The following is a 27,008-nucleotide window of genomic DNA, read 5'->3' as shown; positions in this document are numbered from 1 at the left end:
TAAGAAACCCAAACCTGAAGTGATGTAAGCCACACCTCCATCCCTTATTACCATTGGCCTGGGCTTTACTGGCCCATTCCGAGACGTCATCCTGAGCCCGTCCATCTGTGAACACGATGGCCACTCTGGGCACCCGTGCGGAGAGAGGTCTGGCCCCTTCTACTTGGGTAAAACTTCTCTCAAACATGTGTTTCAGGGCCAGCCCGGTCATAGAGCCCTTGCCCATGTATTTTATGTGGGCCACCGCTTTCTTCATGTCTTTGGCTGAGCTGAAGTTTCTCAGGGTAAACTCTGTGCGGACCTGCGTGGAATACTGGAGCAGTCCCACGCGAGCAGCTTTGGGGGAAATCGCCAAGGAATCTATAATGCCAGTGACAAACTGCTTCACAATCTCAAAATTCTCTTCTCCGAGGCTCTTGGATCCATCGATCACGAAGACCAGGTCAACTGGGCCTTCAGTGCATCCTGCAGGAAGGAGAGGAAAGGTGAGGTAGTTAAAGGGTCACATAGAAGAAAACTAACGCTGCAGTTGGAGGCCGAGCCACTTTGGAGAACTACCTTTGTTCTTCAGATAATACACGGGGCAGGCGGAAGGTGTGGGAGTCAGGAGCCACGATAATTTTCACATTTGCCTTCCCATGTGGCTTGTTAAATTCATAAAAAGAGTGTTTTTCGTAAGCAAAATCACACAACAGAGGCACAAATCGTCAGGGGAATCAGGTCCACACCGTACTCTGGGTCACTGACAGCCAAGCCTGGCAGGGACTGTGTCTAGAGTACTGTAGGGCCTGACAGCTTCCAAAAGATTCCTATAACTTCCCTCCAGGAGGGTGACATCACCCCAGTGCTGGCATTCTGACAGACGGCAGAGAAGGAAATTCTTAAATTCAGCTCAGCCATCATCTCTTCCAGGGAGTTCTCCCTAGGAACCCAGCTTGTATTACTCTCTCTCTGTGTACTCCTAATAACGGCTAATGTATTCAGTGAAAATTGGCTTCTTGAGCACCTGCTTCACGCAAGGCAGCAGGCAGGATTGCAAGAGGGACCAAGGCAAAATCCCCCTCATGAAAGTGCTTACAGTCCAGGGTATGGTACAGAGTCCACACGGCACACTAGCTATCTGAGGATGTGTCGATCTCTCTGGTCTGCAAGTTCCTCCTCTGGTCTCACTTCTGTACCCCCACACCTGGCACGCAGCAGTTGTTCAATAAATGCTTGTTGGCAGATTAAATGAAAGAGGTGGTGCCCATTGGGGAGCACACCTATAAGTAGCCTCCTGACCTATTCAAGCTGAAAAATGAATCATCACTGTGAATTCTTGATCTATATGGAAGCTATTCGGGCAACTCAGACGGTTGGCAGGAAAGCTCTACGTGACTACTTAAGCAATCTGGCCGTGGACAGACTTTGTTATTTAGGACCGCATAAAACAAATTTACAGATCCTGAATGAATGATCTCATTTCAAACGGTCTACAGTATGTGATATAACATTATCTTTTATATATCAAGCAGTTGTCTAATATTTGAAAGTAGAGCACAACAATAGAAACAATATAAACACGGACACACAAAAGCAAAATTATTTCTGGGCATGGGCCCAAATAATATGCAGTGTGTGTGTGGGGGGGGGGGGGGGGCGCGGGTGTGCGTGTTGGGGGATTGAGTTCTCCTTTCCCATTAAGTTCTTGTCCCTATTATTTAACTTATTGATTGCTTATTAGTAAAAGAAGAAAGGTCAGTTCAGAGCTTCATTTACATTCATAGCCTATTCTTGAATCGAAAGGAAGGAAGAAAAAAAGAAAGAAAAGAAAGGAAGGAAAGGAAAGGGAAGGAAGGAAGGAAGAAAAAAGAAAGGAAGGAAGGAAGGAAGGAAGGAAGGAAGGAAGGAAGGAAGGAAGGAAGGAAGGAAGGAAGAAAGACTCTCAGGAGTCATGCACAGGGCTCTCTAGCAGACTGCAAAAAGACTGGAATAATTTTCCAGCAGTAGGTCTGTTTTCTCCCCTCCCCCACACACTCTTCTTAACGGAACAAAATCAGTACCTGCAGCCTCCATGCACAGAGGCACAGAAGGCTTCTCCAGGAAATAAGACACTAGTTAGAGTGGAAGAGCACAAGGCAAAAAGTGCTAGATTTTTGCTTTCAGACCTGGGAAGAATGATAGCTCCCTTGCTGGCTACTCGTTTGCAGGACGGTCACTCCAACTGCAGCTGAGCATTTTCTTTTGGTAGTTAAGTCAAGGAGACTGCAATGGAGCTGTGATTTGCTTTCAGAACATAATTTTCACAGAGTTCCAGAATTTCAGGGTTGGACAAGACCGTTAAAGTCACTCGTGCAGCCCTCCTGTTGCTTGCATCTTTACAATATCCCTACCCAGCAGCCAGTTCAGCCCGGACCTGAACACCTTTCCTGATGGAGAAGTCATCACTTCACCATTGAAGCCCCATCTCTGGACATCTCTGCGGTTGATGATTACAAGAGCTGCCACTTGTCAAGCAATTAGTATGTGCCAGCACCGGGCTAAGAACCTTCGAATACCTGATCTCATTGATTTCTTATGACATTTCTGTGAGGTATTATCCTCATATTATAGCTGAAGAAACGGAGACCCAGAGAAGTTAAATAATTTGTCCAAGGTCACACGAGTACTAAGAATAGGGTCAAAGTCCAGGTCTGCCTGACTCAAAGCTCATGATCTTAACTAATTAATCACACGGCTTCCCTGAAAGTGTCTCTGTCCTGCTTCTGGGCTGTAGTTTCTCTTCACTGTTCTTTCTTTCCCTGGGGCTATGTTATGGGTCATGAATGAAGTCACTGTCACTTTGGCATTTGAACGGTACCTTAGGTCTTTTTCTATAAAGATCCCGTTTCTTCCTTTATTTTTTACTTGACATCATACTGAATGAACATTGTCACTGTGATGGTTTCTAAATCTTGCTTGTCACTATCCTTTTTCTTTAAATATTTTTTCCTAAAAAATAATACATATACTGGAACTGAATTCAAACATTACAAAAGGGTATATATAGTATATGTATATGTATATGTATATGTATATGTATATGTATATACGTATGTGTGTGTATATCTATATCTCTCTATATTTACATAATACAAATAGAAGTGGAATTGCCTTTAAAATATTGCCAGAGGCCCCTGGGTGGCTCAGTCATTTAGGTGTCCGATTCTTGGTTTCAGCTCAGGTCATGATCTCACAGCTTTGTGGGCTCTGCACTAACAGTGTGGAGCCTTCTTGGGAGTCTCTCTCTCCCTCTCTCTCTGGCCCTCCCCAACCTGTATTGTCTAACTTTAAATTAAAATAAAATATTGCCCAACTGCCCTCCTAAATGTTGGTACCAATTCAGACACCCAGTTGATAACTTTATGACTGCCTATTACACTAGACCTTTGTCAACATAAGGACTCATCAACCTTTCTGATCTCTGTAATAGGTAAGAAAAAAAAGGTATCACAGCTTTAATCTATCACTATACATCAGCTCTTTTTTAAAAATGGTTTTTATGTTTTATGTTGTGTTTAGAAAGGTCTTCTCTATTCTGAGATTATAAAATAATTTTCTTAAGTTTTTTTTCTGCTACCTTGGAGGGTTTTTTTTGTTTTTGTTTTATTGGTTTTTTGTTTGTTTGTTTTTTAATGTTTAAACTTTGCTCTATCTCTCTCTTCCTAAAATGCAATGCCCAGAACTGAGTGTCATTCCCTGGCACAGAGCAGAAGACAAGTCTTACCTCTTTGTTTCCAGATATTCTTATTCACCCTAAGATTACTCTAGCCTTTTGGCTGATAGTGAACTTGCTGTCAACTAAAACCAAAAGTTTTTCCACAGGTGCTTTAGTTAAGCTCCATTATGAGACAAGCAGAGAGGTGAGGGATTTGTTTCCTGAAAATACTCCAAAGAGCAATTGCTCCCAAACCAAATTAAAGCAGAAATCCAAGTTCAGATCACTTACTCTTGCACCGTCTTCCATCCTCAGCTAGAACAAATCCCTCTGAGCATTTGCAGATGTAGGAGTTGCCACGATTAACACAAATGTGTTCACAGCCGTGGTAGGTCGATTTGCAGATATCCTTCCCTGAGGGAAATGCAGAGAGTTGAGAAACCCCATCCATGCAGGAATGAGCCGGACTGAATGGTCAAGTCAGGACAGATCACAGAAGGAATCCATTTTTAAAAAACCCATCCTTATTATAAAGGAGAATTAAGCCTTTTTTATTAAGAATTTTTTTTAGTGTTTATTATTTATTTTTGAGAGAGACAGAGAGCACGAGCAGGGGAGGGGCAGAGAGAGAGGGAGACACAGAATCCAAAGCAGGCTCCAGGCCCTGAGCTGTCATCACAGAGCCCGACGTGGGGCTTGAACCCACGAGCCGTGACATCATGACCTGAGCTGAAGTCAGACGTTCAACCGACTGAGCCACCCAGGCATTCTTAGACCTTCTTCGTTTTAATACTCAGGACAGGGAGTGGAAAGGGAGGAGTTTCCTCTCCGAAAGCCCCAGCCCCCACAAGCCTGAATGGTAAGATGGGTGAGCGGGTGTCCTGTATTTCTTATTAATTTTTGGAATCATATGAAGTTGCTTTGGGTTTTGATTTTCCCAAGCTACTGATTTTTCCCCGTAGATATCCCAAATACCCCAGCCTTAATTAATGAGCATTTCTAATGTGTGAGGTACTTTAAACATTTCAGAGTAGTCACACCCTTCAAGCTCCACAATGTCCTGTGAGGAGAGGAAAGCAGGCACAATTAGAGCTGTGTATACATGAAGAAACTCAGAAAATGTCGTGGAGTTGCCCGAGGTCAACAGGGCAAGTTGAGAGCACGGCTGAGACAGCTGTCCCCTGTGCACTCCTCCCCCATCACATGAAAGCCTGGGGCTCTTTTCTGTCGTTAGCTCCCTAGAAAGCTTCCGGTAGAACGGGGTTAGTCACTCCAGATCCCCAAAGAAGTGGGAATGGGGGTGTCTGACCTAGTGACCAAATTCCAAGAAGTAGGCGTCGTGCCCGGTGTACAAGTGTATAACCGCTCAACTTACTGAGCGAAAAACACGCTGCAGGAACAAATGGTATCCGTGTGGACGCCTGCGTTTACAGAAATAAAATCATGAGCCAACAGCTCGGGCAGACACAAGGAGCAGAGCCGTGGACGTGGTCCCCACAGTGCAGAGTGAAGGCAAGACAGGAGGGAGCAGGGAGGCCTGCAGACTTCCGCCAGGGTCCCACGGGCATCCCTGGACTCAGCCGTTCCAACAGAACTCTTGTTAAAGGTAGAAGCCCCTCTTCCCAGTGGAGGGATGAGGAACGTGGGTTCCACTCAACCCGGCTTTGCTGACATGTGGGATGCCCCCAGTTGTCTCAAGGGAGTCTGGGAGGAGATTCCCCCGAATCAATTTCAAAAGCAAATGCACTGATGTTGTCTTAACTAAAACAGAGCCATCCTGCCCACTGGAGCAGAGTCTCATAAAAGCAAGACGGCTTCAAAAGTCCCCCAAATAGGGATTAGCAGCTCAGAATCTCACAGTGGAGAAAGATCCCTGCCCTGTGCTCTCCTAATGCCCACTCCACTGGGTGCATGTGTCTCCATCTGTCTCTCTCTGGATGCTGTGATGGTTCATTTCATTTGTCACCTTGTCTAGGCTACGGTGCCCAGCTATTTGGTCGAACACCAGTCTAGATGTTGCTATGAAGGTATTTTTTAGATGAGATTAACATGTCAATCATTCGACTTTGAGTAAAGCAGAATACGGTCCATAGAGCTGGCCTCATGCAACCATTTGGAGGCTTTAAAAGACAGAAAACTGGGGGAGCCTGGGTGACTCAGTCGGTTAAGCATCCAACTCTTGGTTTCAGCTCAGGTCATGATCTCATGGTTCGTGAGTTTGAGCCCCGCATCAGGCTTTGTGTTGACAGCATGGAGCCTACTTGGGAATCTCTCTCTCTCTCTCTCTCTCTCTCTCTCTCTCTCTCTCTCTGCCCCTCCCCAGCTCTCTCACTCTCTCTCTCTCTCAAAATAAATAATTTTTAACAAAAAAGAGAGAGAGAAAGAAGACTGAATCCCTGTCACCTGTGCCCCAAGGAAGAAGGAATTCTGCTTCGAGACTGCCTTTGGATAAAAGCTGCAACATCAGTTCTTCCTAGGTCTCCAGTCTGCTACCCTGCCCTGATATCAGATTTTCTCTCTCTCTCCATCTGCCTCTATCTCTGTAAATATGCGTACACACACACACACACACACACACACACACACACACACACACCCTATTGGTTCTGTTTCTTTGGGGAAGCCCTAATACACCTTCTAAGAAGTAAACTCTCACAATCTGTACCGAGTGACATACAGAAGAAAATGATGGAGGAAAATGGATAAGTAAAACCCACAGAGGGGCGCCTGGGTGGCTCAGTCAGTTGAGCGTCTGACTTTGGCTCAGGTCATCATCTCACGGTCCGTGAGTTCAAGCCCCACGTCAGGCTCTGTGCTGACAGCTCAGAGCCTGGAGCCTGCTTCGGATTCTGTGTCTCCCTCTCTCTCTGCCCCTCCCCCGCTCATGCTCTGTCTCTCTCTGTACCTCAAAAATGAATAAACATTAAAAAAATATCTAAAACCCACAGAAAATCCCTTAGTCCCTCTCTCACCCTCTACCCTTACTTATAAGGTCTTCCAAGAAGAAAAAGCACTGTAATTATCCTTGGATCCTCATAGTGATTGCTGGCAGAGATTCTAACTGTCCAATGATTAGCCAGGCTCTGTGGGAGGCTCTGGGCATCCACATAATGGTTGTGGAAGGGCCAGCAACTGGGAGAAAACGGACAGAAGCCAAGAGCCTGACAGCTCAGGACGTTGACCGAGAAAATCCTGAAGAATTAAGGCTGCTCCCCAACAAACACTTTCAGAGCACCCAAGGCAGGAACTTGTCATTGTAACATTGATTATAAAGGAAGATTTAAGTATTAAATGAAGCTATGTAACTGTCCAAGTCCCACAGATGGAAAAGTTCATCTCTACCTTGAGGCCACTTACTTCTGCAGCGTTTCCTGTCCTCGGCAAGCCGGAACCCCTCCCGGCACTTGCAGATGTACGACTCATCACTGTTCACGCAAATGTGCTCGCAGCCATGGTCTACGGCTTGGCAGACATCTTTCCCTGGGGACAGCACAGCAAGTTACAACAATTTCGCCAACAGAAATTTCCCCCAGGCTTCACCTTGGAGGATCCATCCACCTCGGCCACCACATACCCCGGGGCTCCTTGAGCTCAGTGGTCCATGGGAGGAAGATAAAATTAAGGATGAAGTTCAGTGGCTCTAATTTAGCTTCTTCAAACTTCCTCAGTATCACCCCCCCCCCCCCCCCCCCACTCACCAGCACCTACTTCGGTGTCTCATTAAATTCATTCAATCATCAGCTTTCTGCAGATGCAGTTTCTGATATCAAAAGGAAACACCTTTGGTATGTCATGATTACTTAGAAGATTAAACCTCAATTTAGATTAGTGGCATTGAAATCTAATTTTGGCTTTGTCCCTGACACATGACTTTAGAGAATCACTTAACCTCTTGGAGCCTTATGTTTCCTGTAATAATTTCAGTTACCTACGTTTTCTTCAAATCTATCAACACGAGTTGCTCTTTGTAAAGTGCTTTGAGAAGCTTGTGGAGAAAATGACCGATAGGAATGAAAATCATTTGCTCAGAGTTACACGCTCCCCTTTGGGTTAGAGGTGTATCATGGCCCCTCGAAGAGACTTTGCTTTCTGGGATGTAAGAATAGACTCATCATAAGGTAGTCTCTGTGAGAGATTCGTGCTACCAGCAATAACAATATTATTAAAGATGAACAGGGGCACGTGGGTGGCTCAGTCAGGAGTCCAACTCTTGATTTTGGCTCAGGTCAGGATCTCACAGTTCATGAGTCTGAGCCCTTCATCCAGCTCTGTGTTAACAGTGTGGAGTCCATTTGGGATTCTCTGTCTGTCTCTCTGTCTCTCCCTCAAAAATAAATACATAAACTTAAAAAAAAGAAGATAAGCAAAGAGAAGCTCAGAGAAGTTAAGCAACTTGTCCAGCTAATAAATGATCTTGGGATTTCTTGGATTTCACACTGTCTTTCTATTAGAGCATAACCGCTAAATCACTGCTTCTTGCCACAGGGTATAAATAAGCAACTTCACTTGTAGCTCTAGCATTGACTTTTTTCATTCGTCCATGTGTTTGTTTGTTTTCTTTCAACAGACTTCATTTTTTAGAACAGTTTTAGATTTAGAGAACCTGGGAAGATAGCCCAGAGAGTTCCTACAGACTCCATATCCAGTTCCACTAGTGTGGGCATCTTACATTAGTGTGATACATTTGTTACAATAAATGGACCAATACTGATACATGAATACCAACTAAAGTCCCTGGTTGGTTTACATTTCCTTAGTTTTTACCTTTTTTCTGATTCCATCCAGGACCCCACATTACATTTAGTAGTCGTGTGGCATTGGCTCCGGGGGATAACTGATTTAAACAGAGATCAGGAAGGCGGAATTCATGCAGAGAGCAGACACAGGAATGTGAGGCAACTCCAGCGGAAACTTACTTTTGCAGGTTTTCCCATCTTCTCGGAGTATATAGCCTTCAAAGCACTGGCACACAAAAGAGTCTCCCCTGCTCACACACGAATGTTCACAACCATGGTCGCCCAGAGCACAGGGGTCCAATTCTGAGAATCCAGTTGGAATAAGAAAAACAGAAGAAGGAAATGATTCATACATACATCAGTGACTTATTCAATCTTAAAAGACATTTTAGACACCTTAAATTAAGGCAGTGTCTTATCCCACAATGCATGTTTCAAAACAGAAAACGTGTCTACGAACAAAAATTGTTCATATATAGTGAATAAGACAAAATCGTCTCCATAGGAAAAATGAACAAAAGACATGAAATACCATTCATAACAGGAGAGATATAAATGGCTTATAAATACTAGAAAATAAGTTAAACTTCACTGGCTATCATATATGACTGTAACATGAACTTATCTACATATCTACTCATGTATGCACATATGTGTCACCCTTGTCCATTCAGTCATCAACTACTTCCCGAGCCCCTACTCCCATTCAGGCACCCTCCTAGGCTCTGGGGATTTAACAAAAGGAATAAAACAAAGTTTCTGCTGTTGAGAAGCTTATATTGGACAGCAGGTGTGGGAAGGGAAGGGGGGAGACAGATAGACAAATCTATGTATCAGATGGGCAAAGCGCCACGGAGAAAAGCAGGATAAGGGAGTGAGAACGTGCCCGGGCTGGAAGTCCCGCTGCAGTCAGATACAGTGACACTCAGCAGAGCCCTGATGAGACTAGTGAGTGTGTGGTACCTGGAGAAAACCGCACCCTCAGCAAAGAACAGCATTTGCAAACTGCAGAGGTAGGAGTGTGTGTGGCATGTTTTAAGAAAGGCAAAGAGACTAGTGTGACCCCAGCAATGCAAGCCTGGCAGGCGACAAGGCCAGTGAGGCCAGAAGTGGCAGACCATGTGGGATTCGCAGGCAGCAGGGGGATCTGAGTGAGAAAGGGGCACTGGCGGATTTTAAGCAGTGCAGGGACACAAGTGGCTTTGTTATAAAAGGAGCCGGGGCACCTGGGTGGCTCAGTTGGTAAAGCGCCTGACTTCAGCTCGGGTCATGATCTCGTGGTCTGTGAGTTCGAGCACTGCATTGGGCTCTGTGCTGACAGCTCGGAGCCTGGAGCCCACTTCGGATTCTGTGTTTCCCTCTCTCTCTGCCCCTCCCCCACTTGCGCTCTGTCTCCCTCTGTCTCAAAAATAAATACACACTAAAAAAAATTTAAAAAAAAAAAAAAAGGAGCCCTCGGCGTGGGCAAAGATGGAGGACGGAAAGCTGGAAGAAACCTCCCACAATATGCCTGGTGGCCCCGACCAGGATGGTGGCACGTGGTCAGACTGTTGGCTGATTACTGAAGGTAGAGCCCACACGCTTTGCTGATGGGATGATATGAAGGGACCACCTTCATATGGATGTGACGGAAGAGTCACGGATCACTGAGCTTGTGGGACACAGCAGAACGAATGGCTTTGCCGTCCACATGGCTGGCGTGGCTTCTGTTAGTGCATCTGTGCAAACCAAGCTGACGTTGGAGAAGTCTGACACTGAGGACATGTGGGAAGTGACTTTTTATAAGAATGACACCCAGTTCCGAGAGTCGACGCCAATCATTTCAGATCGAGAAGAATTTTACAATGGAGAGGCACTGACGTGGTTAAATAAAGGCTCTGAAGTACATAATCACTGCTATAATCAGTCACAGACCACACATTTATTTCTAAGCCATTTTTGCAGTATTTCTTTTTCGGAGGGGAGTCCTGAGAAGCACCCTGTGGGGTAGTGAAGGCAGCTGTTGTTATTCTCACTTACCAGCTGGGAGCCGAAGTTTGGGAAGGTTAATGGCTTGCCAAGGTCAATTGCTACTAAGTGATACCGCCAAGACTCAAAATGTAATCTTCTGACAATAAATTGCACGTTTTCCCCAACGACACTGCATTGCTGTCTCCTAAAGTGAGCTTTCAAACATGGAGGGAAATTTGCTTATGTCTTCCTTTGGGCGGAAGTGCTGCCAGAACCTTTGACCGATGGGAAAATGTTGCAGTAACTAAAATGATAACTGCAGAAGAGAGTCGAAGCAGAGCTGGGCTGTCCCGTTTGCTCTGAAAATGACTTACTTCTCTGAGCACAATCTAGACTCTTGATTAATGCAGAACACTCCCCGATGGCTTGGGGTAGTTCCTCACATAGTGTTGAGTGGAAATATAATTGAGTGATCCGTAATACAGACAGCTGGCTGGCTGTGGAGGTGAGCATTTTTTTCCACCGTAAATTTATACCAAGAATACTCCATCTTCCAACATAATAAAATAGCTATAACTCTTTCAGTCCAGCGTTGTCAAGCCATAATCCAGACAAATACTCACCCCCTCAACCCACCACACCTCTTCTTTCTGGAGCTTCCCCCCACATGCCCTGTCCTGTCCTCTGAGCTTCATGTCAGGCTGCCATTGAGAAGAGTGGCTGAGTCTTCCCACATACCGCCTGAGCCATGGTGGTCCGCACCTGCCCCCGGCAGATGGGAGCTGCTTTCCTTTATCAGGAGCCTGCTGAGCCCAAAGCCACTGTCTACGTCACCCTTGGCTATAGACCATCACAGGAGCTCCCGGCCCAGCTTCTGAGTTCTCCTGGGTATTCCTATTAGCAGCTGTTTGAAACCTTTTTGGGTGCATGCTTTTAAAGCATGTGCAGAGTTTGGGTTTTTAACCTTTTCCCTCCTTGCCCCTTCGGAGCATCTGATCAGTTAAGCGTAGAGCAGTGGTGAGTTCTCCATCTCACACGAGCATCAGAATCACCGGCAGAGATTTTTTTTAAAGGCAAAACAGACACACGATTCAGAATGCAAATGTATTAAAGGGCATACTTCCCCTAAGGAGGGGTGTCTGGCAATATCTGTCAAAGTCACAAAATGTACCTCTGACCTAGCAACTTTGCTTCTGGAATTCTCTCCTGCAGATACCCTTGTACCATATGAAGAGATATACTCTCAAGTTGTTTGAGGCAGCACTGTTTGTAATAATGACAAGGGGGAAGCAACCCAAGCACCCAGCAACATGGGACTAGCTGAGTAAATATTCAGTAAGCAGCCGCAAAAAGAATGAGAACGTTCTCTATGTAATGGTATGAAATGTCCAATATATCGTTGAGTGAAGAAAAAAAAGTCATAGAATGGGGTATATACAGTATACCATTTTTTGTGTGTGTAAGAAAAGGGAGGAAATAATATATTGGCTTTTACTCACATAAAGAAACATCTTCATAAAGAACAAACGAATGAAAATGGTGTATAAGCTATCTGTCGCTATGGAACAAGTTACCCAAAACCTAGCAGCTTAAAATAAATAACATTTCTTATCTCACATAGTTTCTGGGGGTCTAGAATCTAGGAGTGGCTTATCGGGGCAGTCCTGACTCAGGGCCTCTCATGAGCCTGCAGTCAAGCTGTTGGCTGGGGCTGCAGTGATCTCAAGGCTCTAGTGAAGCTATAGGACGTGCTTCTGAGCACACTCACGTCTTTATTGGCAGGATTAGTTTTCTCACTGGCTATTAGCTGGAGGCTTCAGTTCCTCAGCACGTGGACCTCTCCACGGGGCAGCTTACAACAAGGCTTCCCCCAAACTGAATGATCCAAGAAACAAGAGAACACTCACTATAGCAGCCACAGTGTCTTTTATAACTTAATTTGAGAAGTGACAAGCCATCATTCTTTCCATATGCTATTGGTCACACAGACCAACAGTGAAGGAGGGGACTACACAAGTGTGTGAATCCCAGGAGATGGGGATCTCCGGCTGCCATCTTGGAGGCTGGCTACCACCACGGATGGATAGGAACTGGAGGTAGGGAATGGGATGGAAAGGCAAGAGGGGGAGCAAACCTTCTTAGTGTATGTCTTTTTGTATTGTTTTGGCTTTTCAACCATGTAAACCACTGATCTATTCTAAAAATAAGTTAAAATTTAAATAAAAATTCTTATGGGAAACAAAATGTTTACAATGAAGAGCATGCTTTTCTCTCACCTTTGATAGTCTACATCATTACTTTTTTAAAAAAATTCTTGGGGCGCCTGGGTGGCGCAGTCGGTTAAGCGTCCGACTTCAGTCAGGTCACGATCTTGCGGTCCGTGAGTTCGAGCCCCGCGTCAGGCTCTGGGCTGATGGCTCAGAGCCTGGAGCCTGTTTCCGATTCTGTGTCTCCCTCTCTCTCTGCCCCTCCCCCGTTCATGCTGTCTCTCTCTGTCCCAAAAATAAATAAATGTTGAAAAAAAAATTTTTTTTTTTTAAATTCTTGGGGTGGGGGTGGGGGGACACCCGGGTGGCTCAGTAGGTTAAGCGTCCTACTTTAGCTCAGGTCATGATCTCATGGTTTGTGAGTTCAAGCCCTGCATTGGGCTCTGTGTTGACAGCAAGGAGCCTGCAGCCTGTCTCAGATTCTGTTTCACTCTCTCTCTACCCGTCCACTGCTCATGCTCTGTCTCTGTCTCAAAAATAAATATTTAAAAATAAAAAAATAAAAAATAAATTACAAAAAATTTTTTGAGAGAGAGAGTGTAAGTGGGGGAGAGGGGCAGGAGGTGGTGGGGAGAGAGAGAGAGAGAGAGACAGAGACAGAGAGAGAGAGAGAGAGAATTCTAAGCAGGCTCCACACTCTGTGGAGCCTGATGTGGGGCTCGATCCCACTACCCTGGGATCATGACCTGAACCAAAATCAAGAGCCGGATGCTCACTCAGGTGCCCCTACCTCATTACTTCTAAAGCACGGGCCATAATTCATTTAATCAATGTTTTATTGGATGGGCATTTAGGTGGTGCCTAGTCTTCTAGCATTATGAACATCACTGCAGTGGATATTCTTGTGCACATGGTTTTACATGCAATGTGAAGGTATATCTGAAAGATAAATATCCAGAAGCAGAAGTGTCTAGTTAAAAGGTAAGAGCATTTCCAAATTGTCTTCTAATGAGGTTACATCAGCGTAAGATGCTCTCTGCTTCAGGGAGGCTAGGGTGCTTCCTGGATGCCTGGCTGTTTTAAAAGCCCCACAGATGATGCCAATAAACTACCAGGGGTGGGATGTGGCAGGAGACTCAGACCTTATGCTCAGAGACCCTCTTAAGTGTCTAGATTACTGTACACCTCGACCACCACGAACCAAGCACCACTGTCTTCCTCTTGGGCTGCTGCATCATCCACTAACTTGTTCCCACACACCTTTTACACCCTCCGGTCTCGTCCTGAGTCGTCTTTCTAAAAGGCGCATCTTCTCCCATCACTCCCTCCTTCTGCCTGAGACCCTGAGGATCTTCAGAAAAGACACAGGATCCTTGGCAAGGTTCCCAGGAGCTTCCCTTCAGCTTCATCTTGCCCGCCCTCCCCAGCTCTGAGCGCCGTCTTTCAGTGCGTACCTCAGTACCAAGCCAGGGCCCTCCCACCACTGTGGTCTGCACGGCCATCTGCCTCTCCTTCCTCCCCCACCATCTCTGGAGGTCTTCCCGGACCTCCCCACACAGGGCCTCCAAGCAGCAGGCATCTGCCTCTCTGGTAACGTCACCACTGTCACTGAACAGGTAGTCATATGTTGGTTTAGGTTTTCGCCCGCCTCCTCATCGGACTGTGTTCCCATGGGCTCTGATCAAGGGACCACAGACCGTACCTGCCCTTCCCTTCATCTCCCAGCGCCCAGCGCAAGGCCTGACGCACAACAGGCCCTGTAAATACCCGGTGAGTAACAGGAGACATTTTCTCAGTTTTCTACTCTGAAAATCAAGGGTAACAAGACCCTCCTCCCAGGGGTTTAGTGTAGATGTTTTATTTTAATTTTTTAAATGTTTACTTATTTTTGAGAGACAGAGACAGAGAGAGAGAGACACACACACAGAGTGTGAGTGGGGGAGGGGCAGAGAGAGAGGGAGAGAGAGAATCCCAAGCAGGTTCTGCTCTGTTAGCACAGAGCTTGACGTGGGGCTCAAACTGACGAACTGTGAGATCATGACCTGAGCCGAAGTCCAAGGCCAACTGACTGAGCCCTCCAGGAGCCCCGGGTGTAGATGTTTTAAACGAGAACCCTGCGGAGGGTGGATGCTGGTGGGCCTCACTCTCTCCCCTACACCAGCCTTGCAAAGTGTGCCCTTCACATTTCCTCAACAAGACGTCCAGTTTCTGCATGTCAGGGATGTTCTGGGTCACTCGTAAATTAAGGAACCACCTGTGGTAAATTAGAAAATGCCAAAATGTGGGGGGCACCCAGCTGGTTCCGTCAGAGGAGCATCCAACTCTTGATCTTGGGGTCTGGTGTTGGAGCCCCATGTTGGGTGTAGAGATTACCTAAAGGAACAAAACTTTAAAAAAGAAAAAGAAAATGCCGAAGATGGGCTGTAGTCACCTTCCTGAGCTCGGGTTCTAGCTGCTTCCTATTCAACCAAGTCTGGAAACCAGCTTGGAGTCAGCTTCTGCCCAGAGCCAGACACTCCCCTATAGGAAAGGACTCCAGTGGTTCAGCAACAGGCAAAGCGAGCCACCATCCCTGACTCATGACCATGGGGTGACTTCAGCCCCGGGAGAACGGTGGGTACCCCAGCAAGGAGATCATTCATTCAGCAGGTGTTTCTGGAGCACTATCCTCATCTTTGGGCTGGAAGGGGCCTGGGCGATAAACAGGTCCAGCCTTTTATTTTACAGTTGAGAAAGCCGATGACCAGAGACGGGAAGTGACTCTCCCAGGGTCCCTCTGCAGAGGTGAATCGTGTCAGCTGGGCTGGGGGCAAAGGTGTGATTAGACCACAAACCCACCACCCCCGCGTTTCCAGTGGCACATGCAGTGGTCATCCTGGCTCGGTGGAGTCTACTCAGACTGGGAGGTTCGCAGAAGACAAAAGAAAATAGTTTTCTCAAGGGAGGCCAGGCCTCCAAACAGTTTAGTGGAAGTCTAAACGCTGCCGGTGATCTGTCCCCTCCTATCCTTCCAGGTCCGGTTCTCACCCGCCACCCTCTGGCACTCAATGCTCGGTACTCAGTACTCCGAACACTCAACTTCCTCCAGTTCACTCTCTGCACCTGGGCCTCTGCACGCTGTTTCCTGTGCCTGGGATGCTCTTCCTCCTCTGCCTTCGGCTGTTCCAGCTGCTAAACCAAAACGCCACAGACTGGGTGGCTGGGAAACAGCAGAAATCTATAGCTCACAGTTCTGGAGGCTGTAAGTCTGAGATCAGGGTCCCAGTGTGCTTGCGTGAGGACTCTCTCCCAGGCTGTAGACTTCCCCTGGTATCCTCACATGGCGGGAGGGGCTGGGGGGGGACTTTGTGAGATCTGGTTTATTAGGGCACTAATCCCATTCATGAAGGCCCTCCCATGCTTAGGACCTCATCACCCCCAAAGCCCCGCCTTCTAATATCATCACCTTTGGCGGTTAAGATTTCAACATATGAATTTAGGAGGATGCAAACATTTAGTCCATAATACACCCCCCATCTCTGGCTTGCTCTCTCCTTCAGTCTCCAGATGGCCCGTCAAACATCTCTTTCTGCGGAAACTTTCTCTAGACTAGCTGAGGCCCCCCCGCCCCAGTGCACGCTTCTGTGGTACCTCTTCTTTCCACATCACGAGAGAGGTTTCTAATATCTTTCTTCCCTAAAAAACTTTAAACTCTGTCAGGGCCGAAACTGAACCGGCATCAACCCCAGAGAAGCCCAGCGCCCAGCGTGATGCGCCCAGCCCACTGACGGTACAGGGTAAACACCCGTGGAGGATGGGAACAAACGGACCAAGAGCTTACAGAAGTACCCAGACTAAATCCAGAGACGAGAGCGAGGACAAATTCTATTGGGAACCATCACTTACAGGAAATGGATGAGAAGACATTCGAGAAATCTCAGGATGTGGGAAGAAAACGTTTTCCCTCCAACAGCAGCCTCCTCTACCTTTCAACCTTCAGGAGGCAGGTCCACACGTGTAATTAAACCCTCAGCGTGAATGAGATCTACAATTTGTGATGAGGATGATGGCACATTTCGGGACAAAGCACAGGTTTTTAGGTTTTTAGGACCCACATCTAGCAGCCCTGCGTCCGGATGCGGGCTGAGCGCTCACATCTGGATCCCACATCTGATGAGTCACGGATGTCTGTGGTACAGCGATCATAAGGTCACGTGTTCCGGGGACTCGCACCTCTGCGGTGATGACAGATGGCAATCCTGTGTCTGCGGTTCCACGTAGGAGGTTGTTGAACCAACCCCACCCCAGAGGGAGGAGAGCCACAGGGGCCTGCCAAGAGGGTAACGAGGCCCGGGAGATAGAATTACACCATTTTCTGGCATTTTTTTATAATAAAACTAGGAGCAGCCAATCATTTGCTGACTCTGTAATGGCTTTTGCTGAGACAAACCAAAAAAATAGCTGAAGTGAGACCTACTTTTACAGGGCATCTCAATCTGGGCAAGAGGTCCTGAATCAGAGGACCCAGGTTCTATTCCTGACTCTTCCACCGAACCTCAGGGCCAGCTTGGAGGCACCAGTTTCCTTCCTCTGCTTCTTTACCACAAAAGAAATGCAAGACTTCTAAGCTTCCTTCTGTTCCATCGAACTTATAATACATTGAGGGTGAGGGTGGTCTTCTCCCCTCATTCCCTGCTATGGACTGAATTGTGCCCCCATCCCCCACCCTCCCTGCCAAATTCATATGTTGAAGCCCTACCCCCCCAGTGTGGTGGCATTTGAGGTGGGGTTTTGGGGAAGTAGTTAGGTTTAGACGAGGTGGAGACCCCATGATGGGATTAGTGCCCTTTGAGCTTATTCTCTCCTCACCCACCACCATGTGAAGACACAGCAAGAAGGCGGCCATCCACAAGCCAAGAAGAGGGTTCTTACCAGAACCTGACCACACTGGCACCTTGACCTTGGACCTACAGCCTCCTGAACTGTGAGAAAATCCCAACCCATGGTACTTTGCTATGGCAGCCTGAGCAGATTACAACACCCCATTTACCTTTGCTTGGAGCTGCTTCCCTTCAAAGTCAAGCTGGGGAGTATCAGGTCTTGACAAGGCTTCCACAGACCTACCTGTGGTGGCTGGACTAGAATTCCCAGTGCTCTGCAGCTTTTGGCCCAGATCCCCGCCAGCACCCTCCCCTCGCCACAAGGAAGCAAGGGCCGCCCTAGGGCAGCCCTTGGGCTCCTGAGTCTGACCTTCCCCAGAGTGGTCCATCTCTAGGACCCCTCCCACAGAAGCAGGCCCAGCCCTAGGAAGCAGACCTCCACGCCGCAGGGCAAGGCGCTGCCTCAGTCTTCTCAGTACAGGGCAGCATAACCGTGAGAGTGAGAGGTAAGACCACAGCAAGCATACCTTAGGGGTTTATGTCAATTTACAAGTTCCCAAAGCACGTCAATTTTTGTCTCTCCCTGTGCCACTTGGCAACAGGAATAATCATTCCAAGTTGACAGTTGAGCGATCAGATCCAGAAAGGGTCAACTCTCTTGCCCAGGGTGGAAGCAACAAGGTTCGAACCCAGCCTTTGGGCTCTTCAGTTGAGCATCCTTTCTACTCTGCCACATTAGTTCTCAGATGTGTACAAAGAGTCCCATACCACAGGGAGAGTCCTGGGTAGGAGAGGGCCAGCTGTGCCAGCAGGGAGTGCTGGTTTCCACCCGCAAGAGTGGGAAGGGAAGGCTGTGCTGCGTGGAGACAGGGCAGCTGGAGGTGCAGTGGGCTGGGTGCTCTGAGCACATCCAGACTGTGGACTTGCCTGAGGCTGGGATGCCCTTGCCAATGGTCTACTGCAGGGAAATCACCAGGAGCTAGAGGGTGGGAGAGGCCTCTCAGTTGCAGCTCATAGAAGACACTACCTCATTGCCCCATTACCCTCCCCACCTGACCCCCTAGTATGTGCATCAACCTCTCAAGGCAAGGAAGGCTCCTGGGGAGAATCTAGGCAATCACAGCTTAGAGGCCAAGTTCAGGATGAAGGGAGGATGGGTTTCATCCCAGAGGCCAGAGAGCCCAGGAGTGTGGGGGTAACAATGCCCACTTAGTTCCAGAGCCCTGGGACCCTGGGTCTGCTCTGGGTTCTTCAGGCCATCTGCTATCAAGGCTCTAAGTGGAGGCTGCCTTTCTGAAGGGCGAAGGACACCCTCGTACAGTGAGCCAGGCCTGGCGGGCCCCCAGCAGGCCCCCCTGCTCCACAGCTCAGCAGGCTTTTCCAAAAAGTTGGAGTCATGTCATCAGGCTCTTTGTCATCTGGCACAGAGCTGGGAAACGTAGCCCCCAGTTAACTATGGCCACACTGAAAACAGAGCCCATTATTACAGGACAGGGCAGCCAGACTGAATCATCCCGGGGCAGACAGACAGCCTTCAATTAGGGGAATAGCTCAACGCCTGTGTATCAGCTGCTGGTACCACCGTCTCTTAGGTACCACCATTCCCAAAGGATAATTCTAACCCATCTGAGGATCTCACAAGTTTTCATACAGTCACAACCGTACATAGATATATACACATCAAAACTCACTTCTGATTGTACTTCAATTAAAGGGAAAACGCGCAACATTTAAAAGGGTCAGTGCCATAAATCAGCGGTGGACCTGGGTAAGGAGGGGAAGGGGGCATGTGACTGTAAGGAAAAGGGACAGCGCTTGTTGGGAAGGGCCGTGAGAATTTCTTAGAAGTCCTGCAGCCAGTTTATAGTGAGCCCGTGATGATCACAGTGAGCGGAGGGGACAAAGGAAGGGCATGGATAATCTAAGATGATGGAAAATTAAAGCAAACCAATAAAAAAAACCCACGCAGCTGGCTCCGGCATGCAGTCAAATGTCGATGCAATTCCACGCACCCACCCTCCTTCTGCACCCCAGTGCCCACACCCTCTCCGTGCTGGCTGCAGCAGCGGTCCAAGAAGGCAGCTGGCAGGCAGGCAGCCACACGTTAGCCATAAATGGATAATCCATTTGTCGAGACTCAAGAATCTGCCTCAAACTAGGGAAATGTTTTCTCACAGTCTGCATGGAGGGGCACACCCAGCTCTGCATCAGTCCACCTGCCCATGTGAATGGACAACAGAAAAAGGTAGATACATCAGGTTGTGGCCACAATTGTCTCAGTAGTTAGGGAGGCCAGCCCTGTAACCAGAAAGACCAGCAGGACGGGGAAAGAAAATGGTAGTCCTTCTCCTCCATTGCTGACACCTTCTGTCAAAGTGTCCATTTTTAAAATTTTTACCTTAGTCTGCTTGGATTGGAGGGCAGAAAGCACAAGATTCTTGAGTGAGGAGAGTGGGAGGTCCAAGGGCTTTTTTTTTTTTTTTTTAAATTAATGGAGCAGGAGTTGGGGCCAGCTGTAAGGAAACATGTACCCAGGAAACATCACTGCCAACTTCTCCATCTGGTGCTAGGTTATGAGGATGGGAGAGGGAAGGTTTCCCAGGAGTCTCCCCTTCTCCCAGAACTGACTCTGGAGTTACACAGACCAGAGTGGAACCCACCCCTCTAAAAGGGATGACCTTAGGCTCCTTCCTTAACCCGAGCTGCAGTTTCACCGCATGATGGGGGTCCCACAGTATTGCTGGAACTCGGGGTTGTGTGTGCTTAGCACAGTGCCCGGCATGAAGTCAGCCTTGAACAAGGGGTCCACATCACCATCATTATTGCGCATTGCAGGCCAGCTACCACTTTCTGCCAGATTGTGGTAGAGAAGACGAGGCCAAGACATAGGGCCCTGTCCAGCTTCGAAATGGCCCCGCAGCAGACGGCAGAAGTAGGAAAAAGCTGTGCTGGGGCGTAGGGCGAGGAAGCTCCCAGGCAGGGGGAGCGGCACCGGGGCTCAAATCACTGAGAGCGGCCTTTAACCCACACTCAGTGCCCGCGAAGCCCAGCCTGGCACATGCTCCACCCACAGACCGCCGGTGGCAAGTCCCGCTGGTCACCAGACCCAGAGCACTCACTGGCACAGGTCTTCCCGTCACTGCGGAGCACGTGTCCCTCGGGACACTGACAGGCAAAGGATGTGTCCGTGTTGACGCAGGAGTATTCGCAGCCATGGTTGCTCAGCAAGCAGTAATCCACCCCTGCAAAACCAGACAGCCAGCCGAGGTGGTCAGTAAGCCTCTGAGCTACTGATGAGGGGAGTCAAGTGACCACAGTCTTGCTTATCCGCCCCCCACCCACTCCACCAAAGCATGCGGTCCCCAGGGGACATCCCCCACAATCTCCCCAGAGCAGAGAAGGAGAGGACCACGAGGCGCCCTCCTCTGCAGCGGTCAGATTTTCCACTCGTGTTGCAAACCTTTTCCATGTAAGAGAAGCATAGAGGGAGACTCACTGGAACAGGTCTTGAGGTCCTCGTTGATGAGGAAGCCTTCTGAGCACTGGCAGACGAAGGACTCCTCGGTGTTTAGACACAGCTGCTCACAGCCATGGTCCTGCTCCGCGCAGTGATCCACTCCTGCGTTTGCCACACGGGAAAAGACAAAATAACCTGATGGAACAACACTCACCAGCACCGGGGCATTAACACAAACCTCCCTGGAGAGGGGAGCCTATAGGGGCCTTTGACTTCAAGGGCATCGCAAAGAGCAGTGCTGGAGGGTTTTGTGCAACCAGGTGCAACTGGTCTCCGGAGAATCAGCCTTGTTTGCTTGTTTTCCTTCCCGTGTCTGGGTTTAGAGAGTAAAGTGCGCGTGACTCCTGTGCTGGTGTGAAAGCCAGCAGCACTTTGTGCCAGGGCCTTGGCACCATAATCTGCAGTCCTCAGGGCTAAGGGCAGGCGTGAGCCCCATCTCGGGGAGGAAAGCGAGGCTCAGGAAGGCCGAGCTGCTTGCCCAAAGCCATACAGCTGATGGTGCTTAAGACTGAAGGCTGTGGCATCAAAGCAGCTGGGCTCAAATCCCACCTGCACCAACCCCTTCCTCGCCAAGAGATGCTGGGTAGTCAGTCGCTTGGCCTCTGGGTCACCATTTCCCGACTGGAGGAAGGGGGGTGACGATGGGCGCTTTCTTAGAAGAATGTGGCAAGAAGGAGAGGAGTTGATACACGTAAGGCCCTCAGAACTGTAGCTGGCACACAGTAATCGCCGACTGGATGCTTATTAAGTATCGCTGGGAAAGAACTCATTGTATAGTTTCGTTTTTCTCTGGAAGTGACACAGAAAAAGTGTTCTTATCCCTCATACCCAGGACACCCAGATTCTGAAAACAAACCAAAGCCACAGCCTGCATGTGTGGCCGATCCTGGCACCTGAACGCTGTGCAGCTGGCCCCTCTGGGCAGCGAGCACTGAGGGACAGTGAACACACAGCTGTGGCGAACCGCTCCCACAGACGGCCCTGCAGGCTGCCTCCCAGATTTCCTTGATGGAGAAAAAGCACACCCAAGGACTGGAGAGACACTGAGGACCTTGTGCAGGGCCATCAAGTAGGCCTCTTGGACTCCTGAAGGGCCTGGGGCTAGTGCCTTCTGGAACATTCCATTGGCGGATGTGCCTACTGCAAACGCTTGCAGGACCTCAGGAGCCGGAAGCCCGTATTCACATCTTGGTTCCACCGTTAACCAGTCGTGTGACTGCGGGAAAGTGACTTAATCTTTTTGTGCCACAGTGTCCCCGTCTTTAAATAGGGACAAGAATGTAGATGCCTCAAAAGTCTATTGTGAGGATAAAGTGAGTGAGTGCCTGGGAAGTGCTCACAGAGTGTGCACCTCATAAGGGCTGGCTGTCATTATGGCCTGGGGCTCCCTGAGTCCTTAAGGGGAACAGGATACCACGGTTCTCTGGGAACTCCTAGGAAGAGATCACTTGGTTTACACTTTCTTGAAGCTGACTAGGTGGTCTTTTTTCCTTTCACTTTTTTTTTAATTGTTTATTTATTTTGAGAGAGAGAGTGAGACAGCAGGGGAGGTGCAGAGAGAGAGGGAGAGAGAGAGAACCCCAAGCAGGCTCCAAGCTGTCAGCACAGAGCCTGATGCAGGGCTCAAACCCACGAATGGTGAGATGGTGACCTGAGCCGAAACCAAGAGTCTGATGCTGAATGGACTGAGCCACCCAGGCGCCCCCAGGTGGTCTTTCTTATGAGATCCCCAGAGAGAAAGTATAGCCCGATCACTTCTGGCCCCCTCCCCCTGAGCTCCTCTAGGCTCCTTCAAGGCATGCTGGGAGGGAGGAGAGGCTATGGCCTCCGGGGCTCTATGTGGGCTCAACCAGGTCATGCCCGGCCTGTCCTGGGATGCTTGCCAGGGCTGTCAGCTGGCAGACCCTGTACCCCCGAAAGAAGGCAGACTGTACCCAGATCCACCTTGACCAGGGTGTGTCCTTGTCAAATGGAAGACTTCCAGCTCCCCACTCACTTCTCATAAGACCTCAGAGACTTCCGGAGGCAAATGCATAGCAGTGCCAACTTTCTAGTTCAAAAGTTGACCTCTGGGATCAGTCCTTAGAAAGCCTAATCGAGGTACTTTGTTCCCGCTAACGACTGAAGGGGAACCAGTTTTCCTCAGGACTGCTCTGCCCCTAATACTTCATCTGTGAAACTTCCCCTCTGGCAGTTTGAGGTCCAAATGCTGAACAGCTGCCCTGTTCTCATTCACAATCTATCTCTGTCCCCAAAGCTGGAGCAGATGTGAAGCCTGCCGTGTGGAAAGCCACACACACAAAGGGTCCCTTCTGCGCTGGCCATGTCACGGAGCCCCTCTCCCAGCAGACCAGGGTCCCAGGCATCGGCCGCGGCGCTCGTGTGCCCCCGCCCCCGCTGGCCTGGACCAGTGGAGACCGTGCCTCATAAAACAGGACAGAAGCCGCCAGCTGGCAAAGCCTGCAAGTTTCCGTGCGTTTACATCACCGAATGGGGGTTTGTTGTGCCTCTTACACAAGACAGTTAAGAAAGGCTTAACAAAAAGTCCCATATTTCCCAGCTCCGCCCTCAGATCAGCCCTGTGGTAGCCCATGTACTTTCTGAAGTCTGTCTCTTTTGGCCTCTTGTCCCAGCCCGGAGCCTCTCTGGTCACTCTCCCAGGCTCCGTGGGAATAATGAACGGTTATCTTTCATTGTGCTTTCCTTGGCCCAGGCACAGGCTAAGAGCCTAAATCGGTCCTGACTATTCCCCTTAAAAACCCTCGCAGATCGGGGCGCCTGGGCGGCTCAGTTAGTTAAGCATCCGACTCTTGGTTTCAGCTCAGGTCACGAACTCGCGGTTCATGAGTTTGAGCCCCAAACTGGGCTCTGCACTGATATGCAGAACCTACTTGGAATTCTCTCCCCTCCCTCTCTCTCTGCCCCTCCCCTGCACTAGCACTCTCTCTCAAAATAAATAAATAAGCATTAAAAAAACATGATATTAAATATATAAATAAATACATGAATACATAAATAAAACAGATGGGAAAATCAAAGCTTGGCAAAGTTAAATAACTTGCCCAGGGCCACACATCTAGTATGTAGTAGAGCTTGGATTTAGATTCCGATGGGTCTGACTTAATCAGTGCTCTCAACAGCGAATAATAACATTAGCTAATATTCACAGAATGTTTATTAATATTCAGCAGCACTTTTCTTTATTTCTTTTTTAAATTTTTTAACGTTTATTTATTTTGAGAGACAGAGAGAGAGCATGAGCGAGGAGGGGGCAGAGAGAGGGGGAGACACAGAATCCGAAGCAGGCTCCACGCTCTGAGCGGTCAGCACAGAGCCCAACGCGGGGCTTGAACTCATGGGCCACGAGATCATGACCGGAGCCGAAGTCGGATGCTTCACCGACTGAGCCACCCAGGCACCCTGTAGCAGCACTTTTCTAAGTGTTTTATACGTATTGATTCTTTTAATCCCCACAAACAAACCTATGAGGTAGGTGGCACGAACAGTCCCATTTTATGGATGATGAAACTGAGGTGAGGAAGGCGAAGCCTGTTGGACCGTCAGGCTCACAGGAAACCCAGCAGCTTCAGAAGTGAGCCTGCATGTGAACCGCACCCTCCCGTTGGAACCCCCGCCACGGCACACTCACGGCTGCAAGTCTTGCCGTTGGGGTCCAGGCTGTAGCCCCGACGGCAGCGGCAGGAGTAGCCTTCCTCCGTGTTGATGCATTCATGCTCACAGCCCGGTTTGTTCAGTGCACAATAGTTGATTCCTGAGGAGAGAGAGAGAAAGGGCAGACCTCCTGCAGGTTCTGGGTCTCCCCCAGGGCTGTGAGGTCAGCCCCTCACAGCAAATATTCAGTAAATAAGGTGTTCTACTGGATGGAGAAGAGAGCTCCTGCTCTCAGGGAGCTGGCTGGAAGGAGACCCTGGGATCAGAAGTCTAGATTCTCCAGCATGGGTCTTTTTCCCCTATGATGGCCAAGAGCTGGTGAAATGGGTTGAGGACCCCAAATCCCAGCCCATCGCTTCCCGAGAAAGAAGGAAAAGCTGGGAAAATCCAACTGGGCTTTCCTTCGAGTTAACCTCATCACTAGGGCTCAAAGCATGTAGGGAACCGCTGTCTTCAATGATACCTGACAATGACATTGCACAGCGCAAGGCAGAGTAAACAAAAACGGATGGTGTAAGATATCTAACTCTCTAGGAGAGGCAGGACACGGCAGTTACATTAAGAAGGGTCCAAATGCTCAGCCTCGCTCGGGGTGAGATCATGACAGCCTCCATATCAAGCAGCTGAAGACACATCTGGTGCCCCCCAGATTGCTGCAGTTCGTCCTATGGCGACATTCACCCCCGTCCAGACTGTGTTTCTGCCAGCAGGTGGGAGCGTCATCATAGGCAGGAGCCAATTAGCATTTCATTTGCTGGTAGAAAATGCTAAAACCACAAGACACCCCCCCCCAAAAAGCAGGTTATGGGGGAGATGGAGAACTGTAAAAGGAAATAAAATGAGCTTGTGGGGGGCCTTTAGGAGACTGGTGCTGGAGGAAATCGTCCCTCTTGTGGCTGAGCCGGATCTGTTTAACTGCGTTGTTCTTTCTTGTAGGGATGTGGCAGACCCTGTGGGTTGCCTTGCCAACAACCGTTACCCTGTCTTCTTGGGACTAGCGCCCTGACCCCACAGCCATGAATCATGACTGATCTCAGCCAGCCTGGCAATCATCCCTTCAAGGGTCCGTGATGTGCCCTCCCAGGCGACCGGCGGATGGAACTTGCCACGTGCACAGAGTTTGAGCAGAAGTGGATGCAGACTGAGCACACGGAGAGAACTCTCACCACACACAGGGAATGGCCTTGGAGAAGAGATGCCACCACAACGGTCACTGGCCCCTGGGAACTTTCTGTAACTCATCCCTTCCTCATGAGGGGGGCCAGAAAATCGTTAGCTGTGTGTGGTTTCAGTTCATCAGCCCCGAACTTGTCAACAACCTTACCTGTGTGGAGCAGAATACAATGCCACAAAACTAGGGGCTTCAGTGAAGGAAAAGGGGCCTGTCAATAGAACACTGGCCACATACCAACAGACAAAAAAAAAAAAGAGAGAGAGAGAGACAGAGAGACAGAGTACAAAGGGTGCTACAGTCTGGAGCCACATAGGGGAGGGTCTGCAGGAATCCTTTTGTTAACGCCTTAGAGAGGGGTGAAGTTACTTTCAGTAAACGCAGTTTTAAAAAGGCAGCATTCAGCCACTATGGAAAACAGTACAGAGTTTCCCCAAAAAATTAAATACAGAATTACCATATGATCCAGCAATTCCACCTCTGGCTATTTACCGAAAAGAATCAAAAGCAGGGACTTGAATTCAGCCTTAAAAAGGAAGGAAATTCTGACATATGCTACATCATGGAGGAGGCCTGAAGACATTATGTTAAGTGAAATAAGTCAGACACAAAAGGACAAATATTGCATGATTCCACTTATATGAGGTAACTAGAACAGGCAAATTTAGAGAGACAGAAAATAGAATGGTGGTTGCCAAGAGCTGGGGGGGAGACAGGAACGGGGAGTCGTCGTTTCATGGGTACAGAGTTTGAGTTTGGGGAGATGCAAAAGTTCTGGAGTTTAAGGGGATGATGGTTGTATAAGAATGTGAATGTACTGGGGCGCCAGCGTGGCTCAGTCGGTTGAGCGTCCAACTTCAGCCCAGGTCATGATCTCACGGTCCGTGAGTTCGAGCCCCGTTCGGGCTCTGTGCTGATAGCTCAGGGCCTGGAGCCTGCTTCAAATTCTGTGTCTCCCTCTCTCTCTGCCCCTCCCCCACTCATGCTCGCTCGCTCTCTCTCTCTCTCTCTCTCTCTCTCTCTCTCTCTCTGTCAAAAATAAATACACATTGGCACAAAAACAGACACATAGACCAATGGAATAGAATAGAAACCCCAGAACTAGACCCACAAACGTATGGCCAACTCATCTTTGACAAAGCAGGAAAGAACATCCAATGGAAAAAAGACAGTCTCTTTAACAAATGGTGCTGGGAGAACTGGACAGCAACATGCAGAAG

At 48.7% G+C, this 27,008-nt stretch overlaps 1 protein-coding gene across 5 annotated transcripts in view; it reads right to left on the bottom strand.

The window, feature by feature from the left end:
• MATN2 (matrilin 2) overlaps positions 1–27,008 on the bottom strand; it is a 130,540-nt gene that overhangs the window by 7,719 nt on the left and 95,813 nt on the right. For 3 of the 5 annotated variants that reach the window (XM_040494072.1, XM_040494074.1, XM_040494076.1), the window contains 7 exons: positions 24,595–24,717; positions 20,925–21,047; positions 20,548–20,670; positions 8,593–8,724; positions 7,034–7,156; positions 3,968–4,090; positions 52–465 (listed from right to left, as the gene is read on the bottom strand). In XM_040494072.1, the coding sequence (XP_040350006.1) occupies positions 52–465; positions 3,968–4,090; positions 7,034–7,156; positions 8,593–8,724; positions 20,548–20,670; positions 20,925–21,047; positions 24,595–24,717 (1,161 nt within the window). The remainder of the gene's footprint in view (positions 1–51; positions 466–3,967; positions 4,091–7,033; positions 7,157–8,592; positions 8,725–20,547; positions 20,671–20,924; positions 21,048–24,594; positions 24,718–27,008) is intronic. The other 2 variants (XM_040494073.1, XM_040494075.1) reach the window with 1 other exon arrangement.

This window comes from Herpailurus yagouaroundi, unplaced genomic scaffold (genome assembly GCF_014898765.1).
Source record: "Herpailurus yagouaroundi ecotype Mexico unplaced genomic scaffold, PumYag 186, whole genome shotgun sequence".
Classification (NCBI taxonomy): Eukaryota; Metazoa; Chordata; class Mammalia; order Carnivora; family Felidae; genus Herpailurus; species Herpailurus yagouaroundi.
The sequence above is the reverse complement of the archived record's forward strand: the minus strand, read 5'-3'. Positions and strand labels throughout refer to the sequence as shown.